The sequence below is a fragment of the Drosophila kikkawai genome, chromosome 3L (genome assembly GCF_030179895.1).
Source record: "Drosophila kikkawai strain 14028-0561.14 chromosome 3L, DkikHiC1v2, whole genome shotgun sequence".
Taxonomy (NCBI): domain Eukaryota; kingdom Metazoa; phylum Arthropoda; class Insecta; order Diptera; family Drosophilidae; genus Drosophila; species Drosophila kikkawai.
This window is the reverse complement of record NC_091730.1, coordinates 23,213,485-23,229,798: the sequence shown is the minus strand read 5'-3', so window position 1 is coordinate 23,229,798 and position 16,314 is coordinate 23,213,485. Positions and strand designations below refer to the sequence as shown.

Below are 16,314 nucleotides of genomic sequence, written 5' to 3'. Positions count from 1 at the left end.
TGGGTTATGAATTCCGAATTACGTATCCGTGCACTGCACGCGCTCAAATCCCATCTAGCCAGCACTTGGGCAGTCCGGGATAACTGCCTGAGGTATAAAATAAATATTAAGTGGAGATTTTGGTTAGCTAAATTCTAGAAGTATTTATCAAGCTACAATATATATCTTTTTGGGGTTTCGTTTTTTGTAAAATCAGTCGGCGCGAGGAAATATATGTAATAATAAACAAATACATTGGGATACTCGAGAATATATGAATAATATATATAAATATGCTTCCGTTTCGGTTTGTGTATAATTGTATATATCAAGCGTAATCAACAATTGCTTCGGTTTCGCATAGAGTTCGATTTTGTAGCGTATGAGTGTCTCGTGTTGTCCTCAATCAGATTCAAAGTGTTGTAGAAAAATATACATACAATATATGTGTGTAAATAAATATATAATCCAAAGACCTTACAATAACAAGATGAGTAACGCCGTACGATTAGGCAAATTTGTATCTTGGTGAAAAATTGCTCAGAACTTGTTTTTATAAGGCCTTGGACATATGTACCTATTCTATGCCGCAGGATATACAATCTATTACACTGGCACGTTGAGCAGCCGCAACACTGTTCATTTACAAAAAGACAGCACAGCTCTATGCGATATTGCAGGAAATATTTGCACTTGTCATTAGGGAATACTAAAAGCCTACGTTAAAAATCTTTTACGGGAATTTAAAACTTGTAAATGGTAAATTTCAATGTAAATTGCACAGTTAAATGTCAGTCTTTTGGTAAATGAACTTTTGCACTTGCTCAAGACACCAATTGCCGGGTAAACATTGTAATAAAACAATACTAATAGCTAATCAAACATACTAAAAACTACGCTAAAAATAAATACAATAAATAATTACGTCCTAGGGAGAAAATGCTTAGCAACGTTTAGTGCGGATTTGTTAGTGCCTCCTCTCCCAACGCCTCCTTCATCTCCATTTTGGTTTCTCTATTTACAATTGTTTTCGGCTTTCGCATCAGTTGGGCTTGAGCTCAAGCCACTGGCGACGAGTCGCCCTTCATGTCGCGCTCGCGAAAGAATCCGCGCTCCGTCTTGCACTCGCGTATGGTGACGGTCTCCAGGTTGACGGTGACATCGGTTATCACCACGCGGTTGGATATGTTGCACTTGGCCGGCAGCCAGAAGCGCGGCGGCAGAGCGCGCGGCGACAGAGGTGTCAGCGGCTGCTTCTGGTTAATGGTCAGGTTCTGCTGGTTGTTGCACGCTTTTGGTATATTGTTGTTCTCCTGCGGCGGTTGTTGCTGTGCACTCTCGCCGGCCACAGCCTCATCCTCTTCGGCGACAGACTCAGCGGGCGTGGAGATGGCTTCACTGGCCGGTTGCGTGGTGGCCTGTAGTTCCGATTTCAGAGGTGTGACTGCCTCGCTGGCTATTTTCTCTGCCTGCTGATGATCGGGAATCGCAGATTGGAGCTTCTCCAGTGGGCCTGGCTGGTGCTGCTGCGGCGGCTGAGGCTTGGCGACGGGTCCGTCCGGCGAGGTCTTGATTGTCACACCAATCTTGCCCGACTCCTTGAGCACCTCCGCCTTGCGCTTGGTGCCGATCAGCGGCTGATCCTCGGAGCTGGACGAGTTAGTGTCGGCCTCCGGGACAAAGGAGTTGTGCGTGGAGCTGCTGTTCGAGGAGGAGCTGTGCTCCATGCGCTGCCTTTTCGACTCGTGGTGGTGGTGATGGTGATGATGCGACAGCGGCGACTCGGAACGTCGACCGCCGCCTCGTTCGGACTTGATGTGGTGATGGTGGTGATGATGCTGGTGATGGTGCTTCTTCTCCTTCTCCTTCTTCGCCTCCGGATCGTGTATCGGACCGCCGGCAGTCGATGTGGTGGCGTGGTTGGTGTCCACATCATCGCCGGTAAACGTATACTCGTCCTCCTCGGATTCCTGCTCCGGCTCCGGATCGGGCTCCTTCTCCTTCTTCTTCAAGCCGCGTTTGGAGGGCGTGCCCGCCGATTTGTTACTCTGCTCGTAGATGTCGATCAGGCGGCGGTCCAGAATGTTCACTTCAGGCTCCCAGGTGTTGTAGCGCTGGTTCCAGCCCTTCCACTTTACGCGGTACTCCACGGTGCCCTGCAAGGGAAAATTGAGAATGCAAATGCAAGGAGACAACAATTAATTGATTTTCCATCTTCGAAGCGCAACAAAAACATCTCGAAGCCTCTCCACACACACACACACAGACACATTAGCGTACGCACTCCTCACACACAACCACACGCACACTCGCAAACATGCAGCGTGCAAATGGTGGTTGCTGCAGCAGATGTCCTCTGCCCGAAAATGTCGAAGGACATGTGACCTTGTGGCGCTTCGACCACATATATTGCATGTCCTGTTTGCTGCGCAAACTGCGTCCTGCACTCGGGCATTTCCATTTTCGCTGCTTTCCACTCATTTGTTTACGAGCGCTCACCTTTCTAACGCGCTTCTGGATTATTTTCTCCGCCGCGTACACCAGGAAATCGTCCCGATCGTCCTGCACATTCTCGCGCACAACCTTCCCCTTGCCGCCCTTGCCACGTCCAGTCATTTTTAATTAATTCGCGTAATGTATGCTTCGATTATTTATATTATTCGCAATTTCCAATTTTTACAATTCTGTTTTTCGCGTTTTTGTTAGCAGTAGTGTGACCGTAATTAAATAATATCAGTGTTACCAGCTGAAAATGTGGCTTTCCCCCTAAAAAATTCCAAAAAGTATAAATTTCCCCCGAAAAAATCCACATCTGATATTTGAACCATATCTAATACTACAACCTTTGGTCGCTCATGAACGAAAAGTCTGGCAACGCTAGTTGCAGGCAAGCAGTAACAAAGCAGTTTCTGGCTGGACACGAAGCAGTTCTGCCGGCAAGTTGGCAGCCTCGCCGAGCGGCGGTTTTTTCAGCGCGCATTTTCGAAAAATCAGTTATCTATGGCTGATCGCGAATTATACCGATATGGGTCGAAATCGCGAATTTCCGGCGAATCATCGGTTACCTAGATTTTTTAGGGGAAAACCCGAATTTGCCCTTCACAACAGTGCCTTGATCGTGTCAGAAGAGTGAAGATGTGAAGTTTTGCCAATCTGGAGAAATCGGGCTATATATATACCACAGCGATATAGAAGGATCTTTGGAAAACCCGGCCTTCTTTAGCTTACAGACTCGTTAACCAAGTGGTTTGCCGATCTCGTCGAAAAGGTGAGTTTTCGTCGTCAGATTTACTGCGCCATTTCTGATGCGACGTATCAGTTGTATTGTAATTGTAATTTTATCTTTATAAGTTTTGACTTGGACATAATTCTTTGTTTTTGTTGTTTAACAGCCATTCTCTTGTTTAAGCTCTTAATTGCAAAGTATATGCGTATCTTAAAATAAATAATAAATAATAATGAATATAATAAAATAATGAATATAAATTCGAGTTGTTTTATTTTGTTTTAAAATGTCGATGATGGTTTCATCAGACCTCCATGCGAAACCTCATCTACGTATGTAAATGTAATTTTTTTCCTTGGCCACTTAAGGGTTAAAGCTTTGACATTAATGGACCAAAATGGCAGCCGATTGGACTACCTTGTATAATTCTATCTTGGTCCGCACGCGCTGGAGAGGAGCACGCGGTGGTGGAGGCGGCGGCAGAGGAGGCCGCGGTGGTGGAGGCGGCGCCAGAGGAGCACGCGGTGGTGGAGGCGGCGGCGGCATAGAACGAAGCATCCGATCCTGCAACTGCGGAAGCAGCGGAGGGAATGTTCTCAACCCCGACGGCCTGAATAGGAAGCAACGCTGGGCCTTGGCCCATCTTGCATGCCAAATGGGGCATCCGGAGATGAGGGAGATGATGTTGGCATTGCCGAACAGGGCGCCTGTTCCCGCTGGGCCGGCAGTGGAGAATGACCCTCCCGTTCCTGCCGGTGATAAGCAAATGGCCATGTGAATCATTGTAAAATGAAAGAAAGTTTAAATATATATATATATATACATATATTGAAAAATTTCGTACATAAATTGTGTTGTTTTATTCTCTGGCACTAAAGTCATTTCTGGAAGAAAAGCAAAGCAACGTGGTAGTAAGTCTGGAATTTTCTAAATTTTTTTAATCAATATACATAATAACTTTCCGTTCCAGATGAATAATTACACATTTAATTTCGGCGTCGGCGGCGGAATAGGCGGCGGCGGCAGAGGAGGCCGCGGTGGTGCAGGCGGCTGGAGAGGAGCACGTGGCGGCGCAGGCGGCGCCAGAGGAGCACGTGGCGGCACAGGCGGCGCCAGAGGAGTACGTGGTGGGACAGGCGGCGGCGGACTAGGACGCAGCATCCATGGATCCTGCAACTGCGGAAGCAGCGGCGGGACTGCTCCCGCCCCCCAAGGCCTCAACCGGAAGCAACGCTGGGCCTTGGGCCAGCTAGCAAGCCAAATGGGCCATCCTGAGATGCGAGGAAGGATGTTGGCATTGCCAAACAGGGCGCCTGTTCCTGCCGGGCCGGAAATGCTAGTACTAGCAGCAATAATAATTTCTTCGTTATCATTTCCGATATTAATAGGGCTAGTACTTTCAGTACTACGATTGCTTTCGTTATTAAATTCTATATTATTGCTGCTAGTACTAGCGAAAGTTAATAGCGAAAGAAATGACACAACAGATAAACGTAGTACAGCTAAATATCCATGCGATTCGTGCACATTCAGTACAAACAATGAATTTGAATTTTTAAACCACCAGAATGTCGCACATGATATTAGAACACAAAAACGCAGACTACAATTGCTTCGCCAAATAACATTAAAGAAAATTGGAAAAGTAAAATGCCCACATTGCCCAATGGTATTTACACAGAAATGCTACTTAACAAATCACATTAAACATAGGCATCCAGCAAATAGTACGATTGAATGTTTAACAATATGTCCACATTGTGATGTTCCATCAATAAATATTTCTACATTTATTGATCATTTGCTTGAAAAGCACGGCCTCGTAGGTAAAATGCCATTAGAAAAGGCATTGAAATTGATAGAAACTAAAAAATCATCCTCGGAAAAATTCTATTGTACAGAAAGTATGTGCAAATATGTAGCAGACACTAAACAAAAAATTACCTGTCATGTCAACTCATTCCATTCAAAGAAGAAAGCTGAAAATATGACTCGAACCGATAAAAAATACATAGCAAATAAAGCAGCAGCAGCATCAAAAAAAGCAGCAATAGCAGCAAACATAGCAGTATTAGCTGCAGAACAATCATTAGCAGCTTCAGTACAATCTGAAATAGCTGAAGCAAGAGCGCATCAGCAGAATCAGGAACGAAAAGTACTAAAAGAATGCAAATCATAACTAAAGACATTTTGTTAGACGAAAGTAACTTTGAAGAAGAAATGATTGCACCGAAACGCATGAAGACATCGTTTGTAGAAAACAAATCAAAAACAGAAGCAATCATAGCAACAGCAGAAACAAAGAACATAGAGAGTTTACAAGAAGATTTCAACTATTTAATAAGTTGTAACGTCCTGTCGTCCATGGTAGTCAGCGGGACGTCCAGGGTCTTAGCGGGGAAGGGGGGGGTTAGCGGGGAAGACTACGACTAACTACAATGTTTTGGTTGGAACCTGGATTTACCTGGTTCCAGAAAAAAATGACTTGGCTGCTTGGGTGATTACGATCGCAATCAGCGGCTGAGTGACTTCTCCAGTGTCGTGGCCCGCTTTATATAGGGCTCGGCGAGGCCCTAGTGTGGCCAGCTCACTGGCCGGTTTTTTGCCTCCGATAGTGTGCCCTGCCGTCGTGCAGCCAGTGCGACCGTTCGTAGGCCGTGCGCGCGCGCGTGCTTTTGATTCAAAGTCGAGTGCGTCTTTCCTTTTCCCTCTTTTCGAGTTTGTTTTATTTAAGTATTTCGTATCGAGTATCTGGTATATTTTATGTATTTCTATCGATTATCGCGGCAATGAAGTAGCTAATGCATTATTCTAATGCATTAGAGCGCCATATAGTCGTCTTGCTCGCACTTGTGTAAAACGCTATAGCGCTGTCAAATCTTCAATAAAGTCTCTAATTAATGCGGCAGTGTCATGCCCGTAGTACCGGGGCCACCATCGACTTTGAAATAACATTCCTGAAAAGCAAAGTTTTTTGGGAGCAAAGAGAAATAACTCGGCAGCAGTTGCGCCATATTATGGACCTGCCAAAGCGGAATTATCGCTACTCCGGCTGCTTCGTAAGCGATTTTTAATAAAAAAATTATTTTATTAGAATAATAAAAAATGATTAAATAAATTTTGTATATGTCGGCAAGTAAGTTGCTAATGCCCATATGATACTGTAATGCAGTTTTCATTAATTAGCTACTTCATTGGAACCTTGAAAGAGTCAACTATATGTGTAATTTTGCTTGAATTTTGCTTGGATTATTTTGGTAATACGACTACGGTCACACCGACCGTAAAAGGTAAAGCCTAGTACTCTGACGAGAAAAACCCGTTGTCTAAATTAGACAGCGGAATCGCTGTTTATTTCGCTACCGAGCTAATGTGACCAAAAAAAATTAAGGAAAATCCTGAAATGCCATGAAAATGTACTTTTTATGGCGTTTAATTATTTTCTTTGGTCACACTGGACAGCTGTTTGTAAACAAATATTCAAAAAAAATATTAAAAATATTAATAAATATGGCATTAAAATGTCCTTTGTGGGTTAAATTCCATATTATGGGCTTCCCCTTGACAGCCCCTATCAATGCCACCTTTTTCCTTCAACTTTTCCCTCCATTAGGGGTGTCTAAATAAATCAAATGAATTATTTAGACAGCGCGATATCAGCTGTTTACTATCTTGATCTGGCAACGCCATTCAATTTTCGCAGGCTTCATTTTCGTCGTAAGAGTACCGAAAAAAACGACGTGTCTAAAAGTTCTTCTTCTTTTTTTTTCGACACCGTTTTTTTTATATGGAGTTTAGCCGCTGTCTAAATTTATACAGCGGTTTTTTCTCGTCAGAGTACTAGGCTTAAGGTGGGATCAGAAATAAATTTTTTATAAAATAACTACCTGCCAGAATGATCTTATGGTGGTGTGGAATAAACATCATTAGACCACTGAGTAAACTATTTTTTTCCTTTTGTAAATAAGATCTGATTTCATATAAAAAAGCCATTTACTTTTCATTCCGGCCAGAAAAAGGTGCCCGTTTTTCAAATCGAAAAAATCTTTCGTTTTCGATTACCGGAGCACCAATTTCTCGTTTTCAAAAACGAAAACGAAAAAATCTTGCCGTTTTCGATTTCCGGAGCAGGCCTGAATATAAATATCAAAACCAATCTGCAAGGGTATACAAACTTCGGCGTGCCGAAGTTAGCTTCCTTTCTTGTTAATTTTAAAATAATCAAGAAGTTTTTTAATATAAAAAACCCGATTTTGTAATACAAAATAATATTTTTCTAAGTCAAGGAATCATTTCCGACCCCATAAACCATATATATTCTTGATCAGCTTTAACTTGCGAATCTTTCTAGACATGTCCGGAAGAAATCGATTTTTTGGCCATTTTTGCGAAATTTGATAAGGGGTTACATCATTAAAATTAGCAAAAACGGCCAAAAATTTTGATTTCTTAATATTTTAAATTTGGTATGCAGTTTTTTTAAATTAATAAAAACTAACACAAAACTGCTTTCCGAATCGAAATTAATGCATTTTTGGCTTAGTTATGATATATTTTAATTGTTACCTGCAAGGGTATACAAACTTTGGCTGGCCAAAGCTAGCTTTCTTTCTTGTTTTTTTATATGAATGTCAGAACTATTAAAGCAATTTTTAATGCAAAGTTTAAATCACTCCATTAATTTTCATTAAATGTTTTAAACATTTATTTGGTCTTTTTTTTTATAACTAAACTGTTCGAAATAATAACTTAACCAGGCGTTAACTTAGGGCGTTTCGATCGCCTTATAATTTTATTATTTTTTTTTTTTATAATAGGTTACGTTTACATTACACTAATGAGTTAAGTTTAAAGACTGCAATTATTAAATAAAGTGCATTGGGTATATTTTCTTAAATTTTGGAACAGTCTGCCACTTGTTATACACCTCCTTTGGGTCCCGGGACGAATGAGTGCTGTAATATGGGGAAAACTTAGTAAACATCACAGAACAATGGCATTGTCTTACCTGGGGAGATAAACACGAGCACGTTTCGCCGCATGATGAGCCAAATAAGCCGGTGTCGGATACGAGACCAAGCGATTGCAGCGTGGAAACATATGACAAATGTTGTAGGTCAACTGCTGGATCAAATTATAATCCAGTTTGCCGGTATTCTCAATTACGCTGTAACGCGTCGACCTAGCCGGCACGGCTAGGTGGACTGGTGGCTCATCATATAGAACTGCACTTCTTTCGGATGGACGATGGAGCTATCGCCCACTGTTGCGGGCTCCACGTTGTTATAGTCTTTTCTGGAATTATTGATCTGCGTTGGCTTCGGAAAGAAGCGAGTATGGTGACGCTTCACCACTATTATGCAGCAAACCGGTTCAATGCCGATCTTTAAGTAGGCAAACGATAGAATAAATATATGGCAGGAGAAAACTAGATTTTAGCAGTATAAATTTCAAATAAAATCATACCTTTCGACATGCCTTATTTATTCCTCCGAGCTCTTCGCATTTGATTTTCTCCAACTGGCCATCGTCCACTCCATCCCTATAGTAGATAATGTGATCAGGATATGAGTTACGATACTCCCGGTATACACGCAAATGTTCCACCGTTATTGACTCCATATCCTCGATTACCTCCAAAGTGGAGCGCTGCATTCGATAACTGTAATTATAGGCAGCACCGTCGGGATCATGAGAAGCGACCACGCCCACTATACTGGGTATATTACGTTGATCTGGCGACGGATGAGTAACATCAGCGCCCAGGAACATAACATTATCGAGTATTGGCACGCCAGAAACGTCTTTAAGCTTGTGATTAATGCCGTTTAGCTTAAAGTTCACCTTTAGCAGGATGTTGGATATTGTTTGGCTATTGTTAAGCTTGTAAATCACAGTATCCTGTTTGATGCACTGCGTCAAAATGCCGTGCTGCAGTTCGGCTTTTTGCTTAATCGCACCGTAAGTAACTCCAAACGGCGGCATGATCACAAAGGCCAGATAGCAATGGTTTTGAAGATTTACGAAGCACTTGTCTAGACTCGTTTCATCCTTAAAGGGGCGTATCTCAGCCTTTTTATCCAAGTTCACGTTCACATTCTGGCTTTGGATAAGCACTTTCTGTTCAAAGTCGGCCACCTGGTTGTATGTCATCTTGGGACCTTGAAAGTACACAATCGCCCACTTGTGCTCCTTTGGCTGGGTCTCAAGAAACTGCTTATTGTCCATACGCCACGATCCGTTTTTAGCCAGGGAATACATGCTGTTATGGTACTCCAACTGGGGCGGTGTGAGGATTTGGGTGTTTATGCCCATATGATACACTAATGCAGTTTTCATTAATTAGCTACTTCATTAGAACCTTGAAAGAGACCACTATATGTGTAATTTTGTGTAATTTGGCTTCGATTTTGCTTGGATTATTTTGGTAATACGACTACGGTCACACCGACCGTAAAAGGTAAACAAAAAAAAAGGCCACCATTCGCGACGTATTACTATGAATTTCAAATTCCTCGTCGAAGTATTCTTGCATAAATAAATGCAGAATCCTTTAAATTTGTGTTTTATATTATATGTATATAATATGTAGATCTATCGATTATCGCTCCAATGAAGTAGCTAATGCATTATTCTAATGCATTAGAGCGCCATATAGTCGTCTTGCTCGCACTTGTGTAAAACGCTATAGCGCTGTCAAATCTTTAATGAAGTCTCTAATACTGGCATGACACTGCCGCATTAATTATGCTGATATGACACAGCCGCATTAATTAGAGACTTCATTAAAGATTTGACAGCGCTATAGCGTTTTACACAAGTGCGAGCAAGACGACTATATGGCGCTCTAATGCATTAGAATAATGCATTAGCTACTTCATTGGAGCGATAATCGATAGATCTACATAAAATATACTAGATACTCGATAACAAAATACGGGTTTAATGAAGAAAATTGTAATTGAAAAATGTATTAGCCAGCTCATTGACAGTATGGTCTCACAATGAGATATTTATTTTTATATAATTTCGCTGGTTTTTTTAACTGAAAAAATATTAGAAAATTAGGAAAAATAATATGTTTTGCGGTGGCAAGGTTCTTGCGCTGTAAATTTAATTTAAAATTTTTTTTTGGTAATAATTTAAAAAATTTTAAGCATCATAGGTTAAAAACATAAATTTAAAGGATTCTGCATTTATTTAAGCAAGAATACTTCGACGAGGAATTCAGAAATTCATAGTAATACGCCGCGAATGGCGGTCGTTTTTTTGTTTACCTTTTACGGACGATGTGACCGTAGTCGTATTACCAAAATAATCCAAGCAAAATTCAAGCCAAATTACACAAAATTACACATATAGTGGTCTCTTTCAAGGTTCTAATGAAGTAGCTTATTAATGAAAACTGCATTAGTGTATCATATGGGCATTAGAGACTTCATTAAAGATTTGACAGCGCTATAGCGGTTTACACAAGTGCGAGCAAGACGACTATATGGCGCTCTAATGCATTAGAATAATGCATTAGCTACTTCATTGGCGCGATAATCGATAGATCTACATAAAAATACTAGATACTCGATAACAAAATTCGGGTTTAATGAAGAAAATTGTAATTGAAAAATGTATTAGCCAGCTCATTGACAGTATGGTCTCACAATGAGAATTTTATTTTTATATAATTTCGCTGGTTTTTTGAACTGAAAAATTATTAGAAAATTAGCAAAAATAATATGTTTTGCGGTAGCAAGGTTCCTGCGCTGTAAAATTAATTTAAATTATTTTTTTTGTAATAATTAAAAAAATTTTAAGCATTATAGGTTAAAAACACAAATTTAAAGGATTCTGCATTTATTTTTGCAAGAATACTTCGACGAGGAATTCAGAAATTCATAATAATACGCCGCGAATGACGGCCGTTTTTTTGTTTACCTTTTACGGTCGGTGTGACCGTAGTCGTATTACCAAAATAATCCAAGCAAAATCGAAGCCAAATTACACAAAATTACACATATAGTGGTCTCTTTCAAGGTTCTAATGAAGTAGCTAATTAATGAAAACTGCATTAGTGTATCATATGGGCATAATTAATGCGGCAGTGTCATGCCAGTATTACTACAATAAAATCATTGGCGATACGGATGCCAAAACGGCTGATAGTTGGGTCCAGGTTGTGCTGAAAGAACTCTAGCAGTTTCATAATCTTTGCCTTACGCTCCTGGGTAGATGTGGCGGCAAATCGAATCATCTTGGCCACCTGAGCGACTCCATCTTTGCGCTGCGACACAGATAAGTGTAAGTGGGAATCGCTTGAAAAACTCACAAACAACTCACCTTCAATACCTGAAATACGATAGTTTACGAAACTATTGCTATTTTTCCCATTCCTGTGCAACTTGTCATGGTCTCGTTTCGAAAAGCGTAAAATTTTTTCGGTGCAAGTGCAAGAAAACTACAAGAAAACAATGGCCGATCTGCCCGTAAGTGCAATTTTTGATTTTTTTACTGTTCATTTGTGTTGGTTTGGTTTTTGTTGTTATAATATATAATATATAATATGCAAATATGTCTTCGTCGTTTTCAAAATTCGTGTATTGCGAGAATTTCACAGGCAATTTAAAAGAATTCCTCGAGGGCATCACCAGTACGTATAGCCGCTTTGATTTCGAGTATTTTGCTGCTGATAAGCGATCTGAGCGGACTTCTTTTCAATTAAAGAGCCACCTGCAAAAAAGGCGAAGAAAGAAGAAGCACCTCCGCAGCTGGATCAGCAGCAGAAGGAGCAGGTCGAGGAGCAGGTCGAAGAGCACTGCGTAAGCAGCGGCGGGATGAGCAGCGGCGGGACTGCTCCCGCCCCCCAAGGTCTCAACTGGAAGCAACGCTGGGCCTTGGCCCAGCTAGCATGCCAAATGGGCCATCCTGAGATGCGAGGAAGGATGTTGGCATTGCCAAACAGGGCGCCTGTTCCTGCCGGGCCGGCAGAGGAACGCGACCCTCCCGTTCCTGCCGGGCCGGCAGGACAACAAGAACCTCAGGTTCCTGCCCGCCCGGCAGGTCCGGTGTTGACAACAACCGGTGATGAGGAAAAGGCCGACCCGGCGGCGGATATTGATGTCTCCCATGTGAATCATCACCGACCGTAAAAGGTAAACAAAAAAAACGGCCGCCATTCGCGGCGTATTACTATGAATTTCTAAATTCCTCGTCGAAGTATTCTTGCATAAATAAATGCAGAATCCTTTAAATTTGTGTTTTTAACCAATGATGCTTCCAATTTTTTTAATTATTACAAAAAAAAAATGTTTAATTAATTTTGCAGAGCAAGAACCTTGCAAAACATATTATTTTTCCTAATTTTCTAATATTTTTTGAGTTCAAAAAACCAGAGAAATGCTATAGAAATAAAATTCTCATTGTGAGACCATACTGTCAATGAACTGGCTAATATATTTTTCAATTACAATTTTCTTCATTAAACCCGTATTTTGTTATCGAGTATCTGGTATATTTTATGTAGATCTATCGATTATCGCGGCAATGAAGTAGCTAATGCATTATTCTAATGCATTAGAGCGCCATATAGTCGTCTTGCTCGCACTTGTGTAAAACGCTATAGCGCTGTCAAATCTTTAATGAAGTCTCTATTTAATGCGGCAGTGTCATGCCAGTATAACCCAATGGAGTTCCTATCAAGCCCCAACGACATATTAAATATCATACAATTCATTAAAATTACTAATCTGTTCCATCAAATATAAGTAAACATTAACTTTAATAGCTTAAGTAGACACAAATAGCAAATATAATGTAATTTAAATAAGAAATAAAAATTTAAATTTAACTTTCTTTGGTTTTTTAACGAAGACAGACATTTATTCTGCTGTTTTAAAATTAAGGAAATATGTGTAACAAATTATACTGTCGACTGATTTTCTATGCAATTTACGACAAGAAATCAATGTAAAACAAGAAAGGAAACTAACTTCGGCACGCCGAAGTTAGTATATCCTTGCAGATTTGTTTTGATGGTTAAATAATAGATTTAAATGCTGAAAACACTCACAAGCACAGAGTTTCATTACATTTTATTATATTTACAGTTTGACAGCTTCCCAGCTTTACATATTTGATACAATTACCGATCGCTTCTATGGCAGCTATATGATATATTTGTCCGATTTTTATGAAATTTATACCAAAATTCTACAACAATATATGCAAAGTTTCATTCAGATAACTTTAAAACTGAAGTACTAGTTTGCGTAGAAACGGACAGACAGACAGTCGGACAGACGGACAGACAGACAGACGGACAGACGGACAGACAGACAGACAGACATGGCTAGATCGACTCGGCTGTTGAAGCTGATCACAAATATATATACTTTATGTTTGTTTCTGAACTTACCGCAAGCATGGCCGGTGTCGTGGCTTGTGCGGTAACCGAATCCAGTGTGGTGGCCTGTATGAAGACATTTAAGAAATTAAAAATTTGTTATTAAGCAAGAAAGGAAGCTATCTTCGGCATGCCGAAGTTTGTATACCCTTGCAGATTGATTTTCATATTTATATTATAAATTATAATGCCGAAAACAGGCACTGAACAGAGTTTCATTACATTTCACCTATACCTATTATGTTTACAGTTTGACAGTTACAGCTTTACATTCCCAGCTTGACATTTTGTTCACATCAACTGATTCGTCCGATCCGGACCGCTGAGACATATATAGAGGACTATAAGTAAATTGTTATTGTGAAATATTTAAAATGGAGGGACTAGTTTGATCAGTCGGACGGACAGACAGACAGGGCTAGATGGACTAGGCTGATGATGCTGATTAAGAATATATATACGTTATAGGGTCGGATACGTCTCTTTCACTGCTTCGCAAATTTCGGACTGAAATTATAATACCCTGCACACAGCACAGCAATGCGTGGTTGTATCTTTTTTAATTTTTAAACTTACCGGAGGCATGGCCGGCCTCATTGGCGAATGGTGTTGCTGCTGCTGCTGTTGTTGTTGCTGCTGCGGTGTAGCTTCGGTTACCACTTGTTCCTTGGTTACTTGGGGCTGTCCATCGGGAGCTGGGTGAGTGAGAAAAGATGTAAGGGTTGTCAAGGAAATACTTTGAGCAGTGTAAATGAAATTTGAAGAATTCGTAATTCATAATTTTTGTGGAATTACCAAAATACAAAACAATTTCAGAAAAAATGTACTCACTTGTTGAAGTCGTGACCGAAGTGTTGGCACCGCCTGTTACAGAACCCGGCATTGCCCCCGGAGGGGTGGGTGTTCCCGGCGTTGAAGGCTGTTGGACAATCGTCTGCTGCTCTATGTGCTGTCCTTTGGGTCCAGTGATGAGCTGCACTGCTTCCTTGCCTAGCGGCTGCTGCGGCACCTGTTGCTGTTGCTGTGTCGCATGACCCACTCCCACTTCCGGTTGCTGCTGCTGATGTATCGGGGTGAGACCAGGAGTGCCGCCGGCTCCGACGACCACCTGTAGCTTGCCCTGTTGCTGCAGCCAGAGCATCTGCTGCTGCTGCGTAAATCCCGGTGGCTTCTGCATCTTGACAATAATGTGGCCCGGCGGTACAACAGAACTCCATGCCGGCTGTGTTGCAACTATGCTGCCCGGTGCTCCAGTTGGCGGTTGGTAAGGAACCTGCTGGCGTACCCGCGGCTTATTCTGCTGATTCACCTTGGCAATGCACTCGGCTGTCTTGTGCGCATCCAAGGACATAAAGTGCGCGTGCGTCTGCGGTGGCTGCTGCTGCTGCTGTGGCACCTGCTGAGGTTGTTGCTGTTGGAATGGTGGTGGCAACACGATCTGCAGCTGTGGAGCTTGTGGTTGCTGCTGCTTACCGGGCAACGAGGTCTGCGGTGGCAGGCCGCGCGGCATAAACTGTTGCGGTTGCTGCGGCTGCTGCTGAGGCGTTGTGGGTAGCGGCAATTGCTTTCCCACACTGCTGGTGGGAGTTCCCGGAGTGGTGGGCGCTATCTGACTTGATGCCGGACTTTGTGGGGAGCAATGCTCCGGCATTTGCTGCTGCTGTTGCGGAGAAGGCGTGCGTTGAGGCAATTGTTGATGCGTTATCAACACTTGCTGTGGCATAATATGCTGCTGCTGCGGCTGCTGCTGCATTTGCATAAGCAGCTGCTGTGGCATTATCTGCTGCTGCTGCTGTGCCATTATCTGCTGCTGCTGCAGTGCCATTATCTGCTGCTGCTGAGGCATAATCAGTTGCTGCTGTGCCATTATCTGCTGCTGCTGCAGTGCCATTATCTGCTGCTGCTGAGGCATAATCAGTTGCTGCGGCATTATCTGCTGCTGCTGCTGTGGCATTATCTGCTGCTGCTGCTGTGGCATTATCTGCTGCTGCTGAGGCATAATCAGTTGCTGCGGCATTATCTGCTGCTGCTGCTGTGGCATTATCTGCTGCTGCTGAGGCATAATCAGTTGCTGCTGTGGCATTATCTGCTGCTGCTGCTGTGCCATTATCTGCTGCTGCTGCAGTGCCATTATCTGCTGCTGCTGAGGCATAATCAGTTGCTGCTGTGCCATTATCTGCTGCTGCTGCAGTGCCATTATCTGCTGCTGCTGAGGCATAATCAGTTGCTGCTGTGCCATTATCTGCTGCTGCTGCAGTGCCATTATCTGCTGCTGCTGTTGCAGCATTTGCAGCAGTTGCTGTTGCTGTAGTAGCTAAAAGTAGACATAGAAAGTTATTATTATATTAGAGCATGTCTTTGTAGGCCCTATTTTTTTGAAAGGGGTCCATGACCGAAAACCTAACGTCCTAAATTTTTGATGTATAACAAAAAATCAAATTTTGTAAGTTTCTTTATATCAACCGCTATCGACACACGTAGGATTTTTTAGATATTTTGATTTTTAGCAAAATGGTGAGTGATTAAATAAAAAGTTCAATTTTCATGAAAAAAAACGTCACAAAATTGTTGATAAAAAAAAAGTAAAAGCAAAAAAATAAAAAAAATCCTACGTGTGTCGATAGCCATAGATATTTTGGATATACTGTCAAAATTTCAGATCGATCGGTTAAGATTTGTTCGAGTTAGGTTTCCGGCCAACTCAAAAAAAGTG

The 16,314-nt window shown here is 41.8% G+C and overlaps 1 protein-coding gene, 1 long non-coding RNA gene and 1 pseudogene across 2 annotated transcripts; all 3 read right to left on the bottom strand.

The window, feature by feature from the left end:
• Nucleotides 1-229: 229 nt before the first annotated feature.
• On the bottom strand, nt 230-2,705 carry Pc (chromodomain protein polycomb). The gene is made up of 2 exons (XM_017182561.3): nt 2,479-2,705; nt 230-2,135 (listed from the first exon to the last, which is right to left on the bottom strand). The coding sequence occupies exons 1-2, from the start codon at nt 2,593-2,595 to the stop codon at nt 1,038-1,040; spliced, it is 1,215 nt and encodes a 404-aa protein (XP_017038050.1). The 5' UTR covers nt 2,596-2,705; the 3' UTR covers nt 230-1,037.
• Nucleotides 2,706-3,442: 737 nt separating this feature from the next.
• LOC138928498 (uncharacterized) lies at nt 3,443-4,255 on the bottom strand. The gene is made up of 2 exons (XR_011444916.1): nt 4,050-4,255; nt 3,443-3,954 (listed from the first exon to the last, which is right to left on the bottom strand). It is a non-coding gene; the product is annotated as an uncharacterized lncRNA (long non-coding RNA).
• Nucleotides 4,256-8,022: 3,767 nt separating this feature from the next.
• Nucleotides 8,023-16,083, bottom strand: LOC108080905 (protein argonaute-2-like; annotated as a pseudogene).
• Nucleotides 16,084-16,314: the final 231 nt, after the last annotated feature.